Consider the following 19,532-nt stretch of genomic DNA (forward strand, 5'->3'; position numbering starts at 1 on the left):
AGAGGAAGACAGGCTTTGGGCACATGGTAGTTTAGGGAGGCACACAAGATTCTCAAGCTATTGAATAATGAATGTCTTTGTGTGCTTTTCCGTTCTTTAATAAGCTTTCTGACTGGATAAAAATGCAAAACTGTTCACTGGTTGGTTTGTCATCAGTTACAATTAGCCACAAAATCTTAAACCTAGGCCACAACTTCTTAAAATCCATCATTGTACTGGAATAGAAGAGAACCATGGAGGTAGACTGCTGTTGGTTCTTTTTTTTTTTTTTAATAATATATTTTAAAACTTTGACAAAGATCGTAATGGCTAAAATGTTTCTTGAACTAAAAAGATATAAGACAAGGAAAAGGAATGCTCTCTCATTGTACCTTTGTTCTGTTCAATAAAATATTATGTCCTTCCTGACTCCTATTACCACTAGTTTTGATCTGCAGTTTGATGAAATGTTTCTGAAGGCAGGAGATAAAATATGACCACATTTGAAGCATGCCTATTGTGAAATGGGTAGAACTACAATAAATTCTAAACATTAAAACCTATTACATTTGTACTTTTCATTTCTTCAAAATTAACACCAGTTTGGGCAAAGAACTCATAAGTAATGCTTGCATTATTTTCCCCCTTTGGTAATACAAAGAAGTAAGAAAGAACGTTAAGGATTTTATCTTGTGAAACAATAAGACAATTGCTCAGATTTAACTTTATAGCTCAAACATATTTGGGGAAATAGAACTCTATGCTTCTAAGTTCTAAAACTCCTGACAATTTTATTATTTGAAATATATGCTATAAATTTAGAATACAGTTATGATTATCAAGACTTTAATGTAGTTGTTATTATCTGTCATGTAGGCAGAAGGTGGCTTTTAAAGAATTATTAATGTCAAACTCTTAGCTTTCAATTTATGAGCTTAATTATAAGGCAGTTATATTTCTTTTAATGGCTGTGTATAGTTTCATAAGAATTGGAAAGGTGACAATATGTAAGTATTAATGCATGGTCAAATATGCACACAAATTAGGACATCAGGTTAAGAAGCATGGGAAATTTGGTGGTGATGTAGAAATAATTATTTCCAAAAGGAAAGGTGATTTTCTGAAACTAGACTCATGTTAGCTTTTGTTTGCTGGATACAGTGGATTTTAGAATTTAATTCTATTTTAAGTGAATTTAAAATAGATCCATTACTGCACAGATTCTGTTCCTGAATGTATTAACTATTGAGTAAAAAAGATCATTCCAAATACTTTAAGAAGAAAGGGGGAAGGAAGGAGGCAAGGAAAGAGAGAAATCTTTTAAAAACAATGAGGAAGAAGGATTATGATTATGATGGAGCCTTTCAACCACAATCCATACTGATACCTAGTAGTCATAATGTTTAGTCGTAGAGTATCAGGAATATTATCATTTTTTAATGAAAGAAATATTAATTCATGGGAATCTGAGAAAAATCACAGATTGAAGATGTGGATTTAGATTGGCAGTTTTGTCAGTTTTTCTCACCCATGGTGGATCTTCTTTAAAAAAAAAAAGACACTGCAGAGAGTCCATCTGTACAGTCTAAAACCAAAACATGTAACAAAAAAATGATTCCAACCTACTGATGTTTATCACAGTCTTTTCCTTAATTTTAGTACTGGATAGCTCATAAAGAAACATGTATTTGAAGCTCAGCAATTCTTTCATGTCAGTTTCTTATATTAATTTCAAATTCCTTTTGTGATATGTACAATTTTGTTTTGTAAAAGCTATTTTTGTTCCCTACTTGGCTTTCTAGATTCATTTTATAGGGTAGACAGATGTTGGAAGATATTCAGTAAATACTAGCATTAATTAACTCTAAGTGGTGGAACTTTGGGTGTTTTGTGGCTTTCACTGGAACCTGTTTTTGCAGAAATGGAAATTTTCATAAAATACATGTATTATTTTTAGAAAAACAATAAAGCTACTATTCTCTCCCAAAATTTTGAAATATTCCCTCATTCTCTTTAAAATGATAATAATTTATGAAAAAGGAGAGTTTTATTTTTCAATGGAGTAATAACTATCTACATTTGTTGTATTATCTGTATAATGAGTTTTCTTTCATTAAAAAAAAATCCCTAGATCCTCAGGTAAGTCAGTTTTTGCATTAGATCTCATTAGAATCTGCAGAGAGGGAGTTTGTAAATGAAATTATTTATGCTATAATATTTGTGCAAGTATTCTAATAATATTGAATCCAAATAAAATGCCATTTTTTTGATAAAAGGTGGGATTGGTCTGCCTTTGTGTATAGAATTGTCTTTATTAAATGCTATTTCCAAAATACAAGCATTTCTTTGAATTCCTGTGGCTAAAACAGACATGTCTTCTGTGTATTCAGGGAGGCTTAGCCGATTCAAACTAGCACCCTTCAGAACAGACTACCCTCAAGAGTGTTTCATTTTCAAAGTACTTTATTTTCTTAAAAAAAAAAAAGAAATATTTAAGATTATATTCTCGGGAAAGTATTTCACCTTTCAATATTTTACATTCAAGGGAAACTTACTACAAAATGCTGCCACATACAGTAAAGTGGGAGCTGACCACTAGCCTCAACCCTCTACCTTGCTAAGTGTCCTTGCCTGAGAACTCGTTGAGTACAGTGATATCTGGAAAAAAACAATCTTTAGAGCACAAGTGAAATGATATGGATGAGTGGTTCTGGTCAAATTTTGCTCCTCTGACACGGTACCATTTGGATTCGGGTAGCATGGGAGAGAAGTTAAAAGTATAGATTTGGGGATCAGACTACTCTGTTAGGGACCCAGTTAAGTCCTATGGGAAATTACTGGCCATCTCAGCCTTAAAATCCTCAGTTTCCTCCTCTATAAAATGAAAGTAACACAATAATCTCAGGAAGATATGTGATTAAGATATGTAACAAGAGTTTAGGACAATGGACTGGCACATGGATATTGATGGAGAATTTTTAATGATGAATTGATGGTGATGGTGATGATGACAACAGTGGAGTAAACTGGTCAAGATCACTGCTTCAACCACTCAGTTTTTCTTTGTCCTTAAAGTGATAACCTGTGTGAAAATATCCCAGAAGGGGTAAAGGAGAGTTCACTTTCTGAAACTCAGCATTAGGGAGAGAGGCAGTGAGCACTGAGATGGGAAGAGTTCTGGATTCTGATCCAGAGTTACCTCTCACTACTCAGTCTGCCACTTACTGAAAAATTTTAGGAGAGTTACTTAAACTTTTTGAGCCTCACGCTATTCAAGAGTAAACTGAAAATCTCAAATGAGAAGACTTTTGGCAAAGTGAAAACTACATAAATATGAGGGGTTAGTAAGCCCCCCATCACCATCATAGAGATAATTCACATGAGGAAGAAGCCATCTACTTCGAAGGCAGATGGAAGAGCAGTGAGAATTAGGGGGCTCTGGGAACAGACAGTCTGGGCTTGAATCCAGCCTCTGGCATTACTAGCTGCATGCCGTGGCAGAAGTCTCAGCTCATCACCTGTAAAATGGGATAATAATAAAACTTACATGTCATAGGATTCATGAAGATTAAAGGCAATGATTCTAGTAAAGCACTCAGTAAAAGTGCCCAATAAATGTTAGTGTTTAATGATAATAATTAGTAATCTGTAAGATTGCCATGTATATTGCCATGTTTTATTAGGTTATTGTCTTATTCTCATTTCATCTTCACTGAGTAGACTGGGCTATGGTTTATTTGGTTTATTAACCAACTGGTTACACGTATCATTTTTTAAAAATCGGAAACAGAAACTGTGTAATGTAGTATAGTGTGGACTTGTCTGTCTTTAAACATTCTTGTCTATAGCTAAAATCATATATATTAGTAAAATAAATATAAAATTACTTTGGCATGTGTACTACAGTTTTGAGGACACAATGTATTAGTTTCAGTAGAATCACAATGACATATCCAATGGGCTGTAACTTTTCCATGAAATGTTTCATAATATGAAGGAAACCTGAAGCTCACTTTCTTTATTCCCTTTTCTAAGGAAAATTTTCATCTCTTAATACTTTTGGAGGATATTATCAACAATGTGACACTGACATCTAACTGTGTTCACAGCTGCTCCTTGATCACACTCATTTCATCATTTGTATACTGGACCTTGCTCTACTAGTCTATGGACTGGGCTAAGAATTATTATATACAAGTGGCTTCAACCCTGATTAGGTATTAAACTCACTCGAGGAGCATCTGAAAAATACTGCTGCTTGGCCCAACTGAATCAGAACCTCCAGGGGTGGGACCCAGGCATCTTTGTGTTTTTTTAAAGCTTCCCAGGTGATACTAATATGCAGCCAGTATTAAGAACAACTGTTTTTAATAATGAGGGAAGTGAAGAAGATACACTGAAAATGCTAAAGAAAAATCTTATTGTACATTTAGTTTAGATGAAAGTTCTAGTGGGAATAAAAAGGAATAATTTACTTATGATTTCTCTTTTATGCCTATAAACCCACCCATCGAGTTATTAGTCAATTTTCAGGATAATGGCTTTGTTCTATCTGACAAAAGGAAATCAATGGTTCTGAAGACTACCAAAGGTCACGGAGTGTAAAAGACCCTCAGTGATCTTGCATTAATCTTCACAAGCAGCTGTATACTGGAAATGAGAATGATTGTCTTCAATGGATAAATTACGGCATTTTGTGTTATTTTCCAATTATAAATGTCCATGAGTTTTCTTTAACCCCCAGTGAGAATGTCAACAGAGGCAAAACACATAGGATTGTGATGTAATATTGTCTTATATCTTATACAAATAAGACAGAAAATATGCCTTTTTTGGTACTTACTTTTGGTAATAGAGGAAACTCATAAGCATAATCTAAAAACCAACTTTGATTATGTCCAACTAAACTTGGTATTCTATCAAGCCACAGATGTTCCTTGAGTGTGTACACAGAATAAACTGGATGAGTCTAAATACTTAAGAATGAAATCTTACCAAGAATTTTCACAGCTGCCTCCTATAAAAAACATATGCTAGTTTGTGTAGTTGTCATCATTCTCTAAAATTATGACCCTGAGTTTTCATATATTTCTTATTTCCTAGCTTTTAAATGTACTAGGTCCATTTATTTACTTTTGACAGTTGTATTTTCAATACACCCAGAAAATTTGAACTAGACTACTGTATTTAATGTCTTTGCCACTCAACCAACAATTAAAAGGCAGAGCAAATGTGTTCTTAATTCGGAGGCTTATGTTTACTTTTTCTTTCCCTAAAAAATTTACCAAAGAAAAACTCTACAGGGCATTAAAGATGAAAAAGCATCCTATTCTGTGATATAACATTACAAGGGGAAGATGCCAGGTTTTTAAATTTTTTTAATCAGCTTCTTCTCCAGAGTATTCTTGGTCCCCTGAGGGATGCTGCAATCCTGCAGGTTAAGTCAAACGTGCCTTCTTCAGAATCGTTATTTGTTAAATATTAAAAGATACTTCATATTACAAACACCCAAGTTTACAACACATAATTCATTCTTCCAAGGTCTCTCTTTCTCCCAGTAATCTCAAACTGAGCAAGGTGAAGGAGAGAATCTTAATGTAACAAAGGAGAGATGGATGTGTGAAGTATGAGGCTGAATAAAAATGGCTGAAAAGCAATCCAAGCGAGGCTGTAGGGTGGCCACACCCAGTGCTAACATGAAGTGTTTCAAAATAAATCTGTTATACCAGAGGGCAACTGGCACTGTTTTTTATTTTCCTCCATTTGTTCTACTAACACTCATTATTAATAAACAGTAGTTACAGGTTACCCCAATGACAGACAAAAAACCCCTGAATATTTCAAAGTGAATCACCCTAATATGTGTCTACGCCATCATATTTTCAGGATTTCGAGAGCTATTCTGCATTTCCAGTCTCCTTTGTGAGACCACAAATAACAACCCTGAAATGGGTGTGTCCCTCTTAAAAGGATGCACTAGAGCCCTATCAGTCAATGCTTCGACCAGGAGATTTCAACCTTTCGGCAGAAATTACATGCACTGGGATGCATGGAATAGTAAGTAAGCATTTTAACTCCGGGAATGAGAAGAGATGAAACAAATGATGAGCGGTTCCCAAAAGAGCTCCAGAAGGAGGCAAAAGATGCACTATTTAAAATATTAGCATTACAACAAGAAAACAAAGGGGTATGGGGTGGGGGTGGGGGATTAAAAAAAAGATAGGGGGAAAAACCAAACAAACACCATCCTTTTCATTTTTAACATAACAAGTTTACTCCCCCCAACAGGAGCTCTTGGTTATAAAGCATGCATAGGTCCCACAGGTGAAATGATGCACAATGGCCGAGTCGGGGTCCCGAGGTTCCCGTGCGCCGCAGCCATGCACTACTGAAATAAAGAGAATACCCTGACTTTTCCAGTTGCTCCACACACAGTCCATCTTGGTGGAATCGGCAGTGGCCTGCATCGTGCGGGCTTTGGGGACTCGCCGGTGCTGTCCTCGGGGGCGCTGAGCGGGCACTCAGGCGTCGGTGCCCCGGCTGCAGCGCTGCTCGCGGTGGCCGCGGCTGCAGACAGACTGAGGCTGCACCAGCCACTGCGCGCGGCGAGGGGCGGGCGCGTCGCGGGCGCCGCAGTCTCCGCGGCAGCGAATCAGCGCGGCGCGGCGCCGGGGCTGCCTGCGAGCACGCGGATGCGGGAGCCCCTGGACGCGAGAGTGCAGGTTCGCCGCCCTGCGGATGCTGCCCTGGAGACAGTTAAACCTGTTCTAACTGGGAAGGCGCAAAAGCAGACGGGAGTGGGAGGTTTGGGAGAAGAGAAGAAAAAGGGCCAAGGGTGGGGATAAGAGTACAGCACGTAGGCTGATGGTGCATATTCTAGAAATTTCTTAGAAACCTAAGAAACTTGTTGGGTAAGACATAGTTGATGGCAGTAGAAATCTCAGCCTTTCGGCAGCATGCCCCTCCCCCCAGTTGTCCTCACTGCTTATGCCTCCACCCCAATTCTTTACATTCTGGCCACACTTTAATTGCCTGACACCTTCCAAACAATTGCCAAATTCTCTCCCTCTTTTGGAACAGTCCACAGATATCCAAAACATTTGTGTTGGCAAGCCACAGTCACTGTAAAGAAACTCTGAGGGCTTTTGTCTTTCTTCAGTTGCCCCTCTTCTCCAGCTCTGTTTGTGCAATGAATGAATAAATAATACCAGAACACGGTGCCTGTAGGCTCCAGATCAAACCCCTGGACTCTGGCACACAGAGCTATTGGTCACCGCAATGACACTCCCAGAGTGGTCAGTTGTGGAGACAACCAAACAGGACTCAGGGAAGCAAAGGGCTTCTTCCTCAACAACATCATATTTGGGATTGAGTGCTGGGGGTTGATGGAGGGTGATGTGTATAATTTGGGAGATAAAGTTGGTTTCCAAGCCCCGCGAGTCAAGGGCTTCAAGAGCCCCCAGTTACAATGCAAAAGTCAGTGGGAAGAGCTGAACAATGTATGGTGACCTCCTATTCAACTTTTAGCTTGAAATACTTTGTTAAATTCTAAGGTGTTGGGAGAATGGAGTGGCAATAGGTACAGTTTGATGAGGAAAAGGCAGAAATAGCACAGAGAAAGGACTGGAATTTGGGGATTGTCTTGGAAAAGAAAGTCCTGGTGGTGGGGACTTTAAAGGAGACAAGACATAGCAGGAAGACAAAGGATGCTTTGGGGACCACAGTGGTAAGATATAAGGAAGAGTTCCCACTTCATTTGTTGCAGCATGGCCTTATCTGTTACACAGAATTTCTTTCTCCCTCAGAGAAGTGGAGCCTACACAATTCTTCTGCAGTTCCCAGAGATGTTTCTTCCCAGACCCAAATCTACTTTTGTACATCCTGTGCCAGCAAGGGCCTAAGGACAGTAATCTCAAGGTTATGCTTGTGGACATAATTTATCTTTCATTTTATAGGAAGCATATATACTTTAAAATATGATCTTTAGGATCATGTATGTTCTTTTTAGAATAAAAGCTTCCAGAGAAACCAGCTAATGCTCTCTGCATGTCTTTGTGACACATCTGAAATTATTGTTAAGGAAGTATAATAAAAATAACTTCAGGAAGATGACTTGGCACTTCTGGGCATCTGAAGTCTTCTACAAGAGTGGGGGTGTCAAAGCTCCCATGGGGCTGATGGGAAGGAAGAACAGTGACCACATTATTACAAAGCACTTTTCACACTGACCTATTCTAGGGTCAGTGACTTTGTTGTATTTATATTCCCTATCCCCGCCTCTCACCTCCCAATTTTTATCATCATGGTCATATTTGGGAATTCCCTCAGCAAAATACTGAAAGGCCTGGTACTTGACGATGAACTCTCACTGCATGATACGGGGCTAGATGAACTGCAGATAGGTGGGGGCAAGACTCAGAAGGATGCCAGATGGGCACTGCTGTCCTGGCCACTGCTGTCCTGGCCACTTTTCAATTGGAAAGCTTTGGAGCCTTGGCCACTAGAAGGTACTGCCTATCCAATGATAGCCCCAGTCACCAGCCTCAGAAGGTATCTCAGGCATCTTGAGTAGTGAGTATTCTGTTCCCCTTTACTAGAGCCAGTGTGTGTTGCTAATCTAACAGTACTAAGCTAAGTGCAGCAGGACAGCAAGCTAAGAGCAGCACATACCTAGCAAGGAAGAGTAGGCAGCGGCAAGCCCTCTCACAGGTGGAGGGTAGCTATGTCAGAACTCTTGGGCAATGAGTTTTCACTGGCCACAAAGTTGACCTTGGGATGTCAGCTTAGCTGAAAGACTGCATTCTTTTCAGTCATGCTAAATCTGGAGAGAGAAGCTTGATGGCCCCCCCAAATCAATATAACAGTTTGATAGTTGAAGACTGAGGAAATAAGATGTCTGATGCCACAAACACAGACACATGTTAGTGAAATAAGAATTGGGTTGGGGGGGGGGCTTTAGATTAATGCACAGGTGGTAGGAGAAACATAAATGAACTTATTAAAAGGAAAATCAGGCAGAAGAGTATGCAGTAGATCTTGACTGGGGATGTAGGTGTTAGACCTACCTGTTACAAACTTAAATTGTATAGCTTTCAGCAAGTCATTTATCATCTCTGGATCTCTCTCATAATATACAAATGAGTTATAGCTTTAGATATTTGTTTCAAGAAGAAATAAGAATTTATTTTCCATAGACATTGTAAATGGGTGCTTTCTTTGCACAAATGCCCACAAAGTATTAACTGAAAGCTCTTGGCAAGATTAAAACAATAAAATGGGTAGAAAAGATATGTAAATTGTCCTTAAGCACTGAAAGAAAACAGAAAGCAAAATAAAGCTTGCTAAAAGCAGGCAGGAACTGCCACTGTCTTTAAACCAAGAGAGAACAGACGGGCTTTGTATGCAGCCAGCTCAGAACTTGGTTTAGGTGCTGCCAGGAGAGGAAGTGATTTCTTTAGTTTTCAGGGTGAAATCGTGCATTAGACAGTCTGTTCTAAGGAAAAGCAAAATGAAGTTTTGTAATTTCATCCCAGATCAAGATGAATGTTGAAGGCTACCATGCCCAGAGTGGCTATATTGTGTTTGTCTACTATAGCATCAGGATATTACTGATAAGACCCAATGGCACCTGCATTGATACATTTATTTAATAAATACTGACTGAGCACCTACTGTATTCTGCACACTGCTCTAAGCATAAAGCAAAGTTTCTACCTTTAAGAAATTTATACGCTAGTGCATATGGGAAGGGCAAATAATAAATAGTAAAAGAGGTAAATATACGTATTTAACTTGTGGAGAAATGCACTGGGGAAAATAAAGCAGGTAAAGGTGACAGAGAAGAGGGTGGGATGGAAGTTTGTTATTTTATGAGTCATTGAAAGCCTAACTTGTAAGGTAAAATTAGCGCAGACACCTAATGGGAGAGAGGAGAAAGCCATTAAAATCTATGGAAAATGAGCATTCACAGAAGCACTGAGTTTTCAGGACAGAATGTAATAGCTGGTAAGTTATATCAAATATTCTCATAGAACTTCTTGGTTTTTTTTTATGCTCTGAGAAGTACAGCAATTGGAAGAAAAGACAGAACCAAAAAAAAAAAAAAAAAAAAGAAATACATTATGATCTAAGAACTCTGCTTTATGCCATATGGAATAAGGAAATTTAAAGGAACAACCAATTTGGTACATAACCCACTGTACCAAAATAATGCATGAATTGTCTACAATTCAAATAACAGATTAGCACTTGTTATTTGCCAGGTGCTTTTTCATGTAGTATATAGTTAGTTGTTACAAGATCCGTATTAGGTAGACAGTGTTCATCTTCATCTTCTTGATTCATTCATTCATTCAATCTACAAATGTTTATAGAGCCCATATTAAGTGCTTGTCTCTGAATACAAAGGGAACTGCCCACTGGGAACTTGAGTCTACTGGGAGATTTACACATAAATAGATAAATTCAATCAGTGGATTATATGAGCAGGAAAGAATGGATACACAAAACAGAGAGGTTTAGGGGAAGAGGAGGTTTCAGGAAAGGCTTCAGATAATAGGTGATGATTAAGCTGAGTTATGAACAAGAAATAGGATCACCAGTTTGAGTGATGAGCTTTCCTGGCAAACAGATGTGGAAACTTATCTACAGAAATGTGCAGAGGCCAGACTGTGCCTGAGTATAATACTGTCAACAAATGAGGGAGACAATGCAGGGTTTCAAGGAGAGGAGAAACATGAGAAGTTGAATAATTTATTCAAAGTTGGCAGAGAATTTTCCAGAATTATAAAAAACAAAAATTCTAGACGTGAGGAAGATAAGTAAGAAATCAATACGCTGACCCACATCACAGTGAAACTGCAAGGCATCAAAAATAAGGAGAAATCTTAAATAAAAGAATATTACCTCCGAGAAACTGTTAGACCAACAGCAGTCTTTTCATTAACAGAAGCCAGAAGACAATGAAATAATGTCCTCAAAGCAGAGAGGGATCATCTAGAATTCTATATCCAGAAAGACTAATATAGGCATTTTCAAATATGTAAGAAATGAGAGAATTTACTAATGACAGAACTTGCAGAAAAATCTATCAAAGATGGTGCTCCAGAAAGAAGAAAACTGAACCTAAATTCAGTTAAAAGGAAGAAGTGAAATGCATGAAAGAATGCTGAACATAAACAACAGTAATTGCTAATTTGGGGGGAGGGTTATAAAAGAAAGGTGAAACTAAAACGTAAGACAAAATAGAACATAGGTAAGGAGGAATAATAAGAGTAAAAGCATTCTAAGATCCTAGTAGTGTTCAGGAAGATGATAGAGATATTTAAACTATGCAAAAGTCAGATTTATGTGTTAAACATTTAAGGGTCACAATTAAAAGAAAATTAGAACATATAACATAAAACTTCTAAATAAATAAAATGTATAAAGAAGGTAATTAATTCAATCAAACAGAAATCAAGAAAAGGGAAAATGAGAAGCAAAGAAAATAACTAATAAATAGAAAGCACACAATAAAGTAGTCAAATACTTCTAAATATATTCAAATAATGCCAACTAAAAAGATGAAAGTTTTCAGATTGGATGAAAAAGATCTAGCCAAAGGATATTAAACAAAAGAAAACCCTAAAATATATTGACATAGAAAAGTAAGTAGAAATGGAAATACTATATATCAGGTTAATAAATTTTTGTAATAGTGACCTTGCTATATTTACTTATTAATTCTAATTGTTTGTTGGTTCTTTTGAATTTTATATGTACATAAGCTTATCTTCTCTGAATAAATATGGCTTTATTTCTTCCCTCCCAATCTTTATACTTTCACTTTTTTTTTTTTTTTTTTTTTGCTCAAAATAACAGAAATTTATTCTCTCACAGTTCTGGAGGCCAGTTGTCCAAAGCCAAGCATCAGCAGCTGGCATTCCCTATGGAGACTCTAGGGAGAATTCATTCTTTGCCTCTTCTAGCTTCTGATGGCTGTCTGCATTCCTCACTTTGTGGTCACAGCACTCCAGTCTCTGCCTCCATGGTCACACCACTTTCTTCTCTTCTGTGTGTCTCAAATCTCCCTCTCCCCTTCTCAATTTTTTAATTCTTATTTTTTATTGAAGTATGGTCAGTTTACAATGTTAGTTTCAGGTGTACAGCAAAGTGATTCAGTTATACATTTATACATATATTTTTCAGATTCTTTTCATTATAGCTCATTAGAAGAAACTGAGTATAGTTCCCTGTGCTATACAGTATGTCCTTGTTGTTTAACAATTTTATATATAGTAATACATATCTGTTAATCCCAAACTCCTACACTATCCCTCTCCCCTCCAGTAACCACAGTTCGTTTTCTATGTCCATGAGTCTTTTTCTGGTTTGTAAATAAAATTTGTACCTTTTTTTTTAAAGATTTCACATATAAGTGACATCATATAATATTTGTCTTTCTCTGACTTACTTCACTTAATATGATAATCTCTAAGTCCATCCATGTTGCTGCAAATGGCATTATTTCATTCTTTTTTATAGCTGAGTGATACTCCATTATATATATATATGTATATATGTATGTATGTATATGTCTATATATATACACACACATGACATCTTTATCTTTCATCTGTCGTAGGACATTTAGGTTGTTTCCACATCTTGGCTATTTATACTTTCATTCTTTACCTTGACTTACTGCACTGGCTAGGACTTCCAGTATAATGCTGAATGGTAATGGTAACAGGGATGACCTATCCTTTGTCTTATTCTTGAATTAATGGGGAAAATGTGCTCAACATTTCACCATTAAATATGATGCAAGCTGTGAATTTTTTAGCTATCCTTTATCAGAATCAGGCAAGTTCCCTCCATCAGCAGTTTTCTGAGAGTTTTTGTCATGAACAGATGCTGAAATTTATCAGACGCTTTTATTGACACTAGTGAGATCATCACATGGGTTTCTTTCTTAATTTTGTTAATATATATGGATTGTAGTCTATGTTAAACCAAATATGCATTCACGTAATAAACTTCATATGGCCCTGATGTGACATTCTTTTTATGTATCAGTGTTCAATGTGGATTCAATTTGTTAATGTTTTGTGAGAACTTCTGTATCTGTATTCATGAGATATTGCCTTCTTCCTCTCTTTTCTTGTAATATCTTTCTTAAGTTTTTGCATTAGGGTTGTACTGGCCACACAGAATGAAAAGTGTTACTCCCTCCAACATTTTCCAAAGGAGTTTATGTAAGATGATATTATTTCTTTTTGGAATGTTTGCAAGAATTAACCAGTGAACCCAATGTCCATTGATTATACAGAATTGTAAAATTTTGAGGATTGTTCTGACTATCCTTACTATTTATCTTCAGTTTAATTATTCTGTAGTCATAGAAAAAATTTTGTTTAATTTTAATCCACTGAAATTTGTTGAGGCTTGCTTTAGAACCTGGAATATGATCTACTTTGATGTATGTCTAGTGGACTTGAATGTATATTTTGAAGTTTTAAAGGGAAGTGTTCCATAAATGTCAATTAGGTCATATTAGTTAATAGTATTATTCAAATAATCTACTTTCAGCAGGGGAACTGATAAACTGTGCTATATTCATATAGTGAAAGGCTATATAGCAGTTAAAAGAAATGAACTAAGAGTTCATGAATTAGCAAACCTAACTCTAAAAACAGAATGCTAAGTAAAAAATGCAACTTGAAAAAGGATATATACAGCATAACTTCTGGTAATAGTGAAGTAAAGAAACCATTAAATTATATCCCCCCAAACCAACTATGAAATTGGACTAAGTTGTCAAAGACAACCATTTCACAGCTCTGGAAATGAACCAAACAAAGACAAGTTGAGAAGCATTTATACATGAAAAACTGCTAATATTTGGGTAAAAAGTGGGAATTTCTTGTGTGCTTGACTGGGACTCCTTCCATCCCCATCCCACCCTACTGTTACCAAGGTGGGACTCTCTGTGAAAACAAACAGCTTCTTTTGACTTGATTTGGACTGGAAGGTGAAAAATCCACACTCAGAGGTGTTCTCAGTAAAATATTTGAAAATTGCATTAACTTTGAATGTGTTCCTCAGCCCATATGCAGATTCACTGGTTGCAGGTTGAAGCTTTAGTGATGACTTGAGATATGTAAGCACAGCCCCTGACCAATCATTAAGCTGTCAAGCTCTGCAGACACAAGTTGGATTCTTATTAAGCCAGGATTTTTTTTTAATTAAAATAACACTGAGCAGAAATATCAATGGCCACACATCATGGGGGAGACAGGAAACTCGTAAGTCCAGGAAAATTAGTAAAAACAAAAATAAAAGAAAAAAATCCAAACAATGGCACAAACTCGCAGTTATAAAGTCAGAATCAAAATGACCAATTTTCAATAAAAATTTACTAGACATGTAAGAAACAGGAAAGTGTGACCCATACTCAAGTAAAAAGCAATCAATAAAAACTGACTCTCAGTTGGAACAGTTACTGATATAGCAGACAAAAAATTCAAAGCAGCTACTATAATATATTCAAAGAATAAAAGGAAATTAAAGAATTTGCAAAAAATAGAATGAAAATGATTTAACAAACAGGAAATACTGATGAAGATACAGGAACTCTAAAAAGAAACCAATTGGAAATTCTAAAGATGAAAAGTATAATAACTAAAAATTAAAATTCACTAGATAGACTCAACAGCAGATGTAATATAGCAGAAGACAGTATTGAACATGAAGATAGATAAATAGAAAAGATCTAATCTGAAGGACACAGAAAAATCTTAAAGAAATATGAACAAAGCCACACAGACTTATGCTACAACATCAAATGTACAAACATATGTATAACAGGGGTTCAGAGAGAGGAGAAAGAGACAGAAAAATATTTTAAGATATAATTCTTGAAAATCCCTAAATTTGATTTTTAAAATTAATTAACCAACAGATTTAAGAAGCTCAACAAACTTCAAGCAGTTTAAATATAAACATACCTTTATCAAACAATGACAGAGAAGGAGAAAACCTAGAAATGGCATGTGAAAAATGACTCATCACATACAGAAAAGTATCAATATTAATCATGCCTGACTTCTCATCAGAAACAACGGAGACAAGAAAGTTGAATGACATTCAAGTGCTGAAACATAGACTGTCATCCAAGAATTTTATATCTAGCAAAATTATCTTTTGAAAATGAAAATGAAATAAAGATATTCCAAGATGAAGAAAGAGAGAATTCAGTTATAGCAGAGTTGCCTTAGAAAAAATACTAAAGAAAGTCTTTCAGGTACAAAAAAAAAGTTACCCTTTAGGCAGCAACTAAGATCCACAGAAAGAAATAGAGTTCCAGAAAGAGTTAATATTTGAGTGAATATAATAAGCTATATAAGTTTATCTTTTCTCTTTTTTCTATTCATTTATTTAAAAGACATAAGATTGTCAAGCAATAATCATAACAGTGTATCATTAAGTTTATAAAATATATAGATGTCAGTGTATCAAAAAGACAAAAATTATAAAAATAAATGTACCTAACAACAGAACTCCAAAATAAATAAAATAAAACAAAACAAAAAGAACTGAAGAGAGACAAACACAATTAAACAGTAATAGTTGGAAATGTCAACATCCTACTTTCAACAATAGATAGAACTATAATAGAATATCAACAAGGAAAGAAGAATTGAACATTATCAACTAACTAGAGCTAACTGACATCTGCAGAACACACCATACAACAACAACAAAATACATATTCTTGTCTAGTATACATGGAACACTTACCAAGATAGAACAACCATTAGGCCATAAAACAAGACTCAATATGTTTTAAAAGGATGGAAATCATACAAAATATGTTGTCCAACCACAGTTGAATAAAATTAGAAATCAATAAGGAAATTTGAAAATTCACAAATATGTGGAATTTAATCAATACTCTTCTAAATAAGCAATGAGTCAAAGAAGAACTCACAAGGGAAATGATGAAATACTTCAAAATGAAAAAAAAAAAAACCCCAAAATTAAGGGTACAGCTAAAGCAATAGAGAGAAATGTATAGCTGCTTTATATGTAAAAAGAACGTATCAATAACTTAATCTTCTGCCTTAAGAAACTAGAAAAAAAAAGATCTAAACCCAAAGCAAGCAGATGGAAGAAGTAATAGAGATTAGACTAAAAATTAATGAAATAGAAAAACACCATAGAAAATCAATGAAACTAAAAGTTGGTTCTTTGAAAGAATCAACAAAATTGAAAAACTGCCTGGAAAAGAGAAAAAAAAAACCCAAAGAGTTCTCAAATTACTAAAATCAGTAATGAAAGAGGAGACATTACTCCCAATCTTACAGAATTAGAAAAGATTATGGGGAAATACTATGAACAACTGCAGATGAACAAATTAGATAACCTAGATGAAAGGGACAAAGTTTTAGAAAGACAGAAATACCAAAGCTGACTCAAAGAGAAATAGAAAATATTAATCGTTTGAAATGAAAACACACTGAATTAGTAATTTTAAAATTCCCCACTAAGAAAATTCCAGGTTCAGATGGTTTCACTGGTGAATTCTACCAAATGTTTAAAGAAGACTTAACACCAATCCTTCACAACTCTTCCAAAAAGAAGGTATAGGAAAAATTTCCATCTCACTCCATGAGGTCAATATTACCCTGATGCCAAACCAAACAAAGCATCATGAGAAAAGAGAACTACAGACCAATATCCCTTATGACTATAGATGCAAAACCCTCAACAAAATACTGACAAACTGAATCAGCAATTTATAAAAAGGATACATCATGATTAAGTGGGATTTATCTCAGGGTTAAAACAAGTAATTTAATACACCAACCAACATAATACACCATATTAATACAATAAGGGACAAAACCCATCTCAATTAGTGCAGAAAAAAAGCATCTGAGAAATCCAACACCTTTTCATGACAAAAAAAAAATTCAACAAACTAAAAATAGAAGGAAACTTCTTTAAGCTGATAAAAGGAATCTCCAAAAAACACAGCTAACATGATACTTAGTGGTAAAATATTTGAAAGCTTTCCCCTTAAGATCTGGAACAAGACAAGGATGTTTGCTCAGGCAACTTCTATTCAATATTGTACTGGAGATTCTAGCAAGGGCAATGTAGCAAGAAAAAGAAGTAAAGGTAATCTAGATTGGAAATGAAGAAGCAAAATTATCTCTGCAAAAAAAATCATCTTGTATATAGAGAACTTTAAGGAATCAAAAATATTTTTAGAGGTAATAAACAAGTCTAGCAGTTTGCAGGATATAAGATCAGTACAAAAATCAATTATATTTCTGCACACTAGCAGTGAACAATCCAAAAATGAAATTAAGAAAACAGTTCCATTTATAGTAACATAAAAAGTACAAAATACTTAGGAACAAATTTGACAAAAGAAGGGCAAAAATTATACTCTGAAAACTACAAAACATTGTTGAAAGAAATTAAACAATTTAATTATTGGAAATTAAACTTCTGGAAATTAAATGGAAAGATATTTTTGTTCATAAATTGAATGGCTTAATATTGTTAAGATAACAATACTTCCTAAATTAATCTACAGATTCAACACAATTCCTGTCAAAATCACCTCCAGGTAGTTGTGTGTGTGTGTTTCCAGAAATTGATTAACTTGATCCTAAAATTCATATGGAAATGCAAATGACCCAGAATAGACAAGATAAAAAAGAAAAAGTTGGAAAAAAACACTTCATGATTTCAAAATGTAGTACAAAGTTACAGTGATCAAGACAGTGTGGTACTGGTATAAGACTAGACATACAGATCAAAGGAATGGAATTAAAGAGTCTAGAAAAAAACCCTTATATATATATGGTCAATTGATTTTTGATAAGGCTGTCAAGACCATTCAATGGGGAAAAGAATAGTATGTTCAGCAATGATGCTGTGACAACTGGATATGCAAAATAACAAAGTTGGACCCCCATCTTACTGCATATACAAAATTTAACTCAAAAAAGACCAAATATAAGAAAACTAGAAAAAAACACAGGCACAAATCTTCATGGTCTTGGATTAGGCAGAGATTTCTTAGATATGACACCAAAAGCACAAGGGACAAAAGATAAAATAGGTAAAATTGAACTTCATCAATTTTGGTGAAGCTTTTCTTTCAACTTCAAAAAAAGGAAAAATAGTTTGTGCATCAAAGGATACTACCAAGAAAGTAAAAAGACTCCATAGAACAGGAGAGAATATTTGTAAATCATGTATTTGACAAGAACATGTGTCCAAAATATTAAAAGCACTCTTACAACTCAACAACTAAAAGACAACCCAATTTTAAAATGGGCAATGCATTTGAATAAGCATTTCTCTGAAGAAAATAGAATCAATCATCACATGAAAAAATCATACAAGAAAAATGACCAATCATCACGTGAAAAGATGCTGACTATCATTAGGTCAAAGCAAATTAAACTATAACAAGATATCACTTCAAACCCACTCAATGCATTTAATCAAAAAGATGGAAAATAAAATGTTGGTGAGGATACTGAGAAACTGAAACCATTGTACATTGCTGTTGGTAATGTAAAGTGGTGAAGCCACTATGGAAAACATTTTGGCAGTTCCTCAAAGAGTTAAACACAGAGTTACAATATGACCCAGCAATCCCACTCCTTAAGTATATATATCTGAGGAGACTGAAAACTCATGTACACACAAAAATTTGTACATAAATGTTCACAGCAGCATTACTCGTAATAGCTCAAAATGGAAATAATAAAATATATATCAACTAATGAATGGAAAAACAAAACAGAGAATATCCATTCAATGGAATATTATTGAGCCATAAAAAGGAATGAAGAGCTGATACCCACAACATGGATGATTCTTGAAAAAAATGCTAAGAAAAAAAAAGATGGAAATAGAGGCCCATGCTGTATGATTCAATTTATATGAAATGTTCAGATTAGGCAAGTCTATAGAGATAGGAAGTCAGTTAGGAGCTGAAAGAAGTAGAGGGTGACTACTAATGGGTACAAGGCTTCTTCCTGAGGTGATGAAAATGTTTTGGAATTAGTGGTGACAGTTGCACAACTTTGTGAATATGACGAATTGTACACCTGAAAAGGATGTATTTTACCGTATGTGAATTATACCTCGATTAAAAAAAAGAAATGTGGAAGAAAAAAATAATTACAGTAAGATTATTCCTCCAGGTGGCTGTAATGCTATACCTTGGCATGAGGTTTAGTGGACAGAGAGTGACGGGAATCAAGCCTCATTTGCCATTGCGGCCAGGCACTGCTACAAAGAGCACAACCTGACAACTTTACATGATAGCCTGGACTGATTTTTAGCCCACCCTCCAGGCCAGCCTTGTTCTCTGAAAAGCACAGTTGAGGAAATGAATCCCTAGTAAAGAAAAAACCCACAAATACAATCATGCCTGGGTTTACTGGAAATGTGTAGACTTCAGAAACCAATCCAAGTTATGTGCCTAAAAAGTTCCTGCCCTCTAACCACGAGTGACTCTAGATTTTCTGTTTCTTGTC

The 19,532-nt window shown here is 35.4% G+C and overlaps 1 protein-coding gene across 5 annotated transcripts in view; it reads right to left on the reverse strand.

The window, feature by feature from the left end:
• The window catches only part of RTN1 (reticulon 1), a 349,573-nt gene that overhangs the window by 20,995 nt on the left and 309,046 nt on the right, over positions 1–19,532 (reverse strand). Inside the window, exon 1 of one of the 5 annotated variants that reach the window (XM_031453803.2) lies at positions 6,386–6,564. The exons of the other annotated variants lie outside the window; for them this stretch is intronic. Coding sequence (XP_031309663.1) covers positions 6,386–6,446 — 61 coding nt within the window. The 5' untranslated portion in view covers positions 6,447–6,564. Of the gene's footprint in view, positions 1–6,385; positions 6,565–19,532 lie in introns of those variants that run through there. 5 annotated transcript variants of the gene reach the window in all.

Source organism: Camelus dromedarius, chromosome 5 (assembly GCF_036321535.1).
Source record: "Camelus dromedarius isolate mCamDro1 chromosome 5, mCamDro1.pat, whole genome shotgun sequence".
Taxonomy (NCBI): domain Eukaryota; kingdom Metazoa; phylum Chordata; class Mammalia; order Artiodactyla; family Camelidae; genus Camelus; species Camelus dromedarius.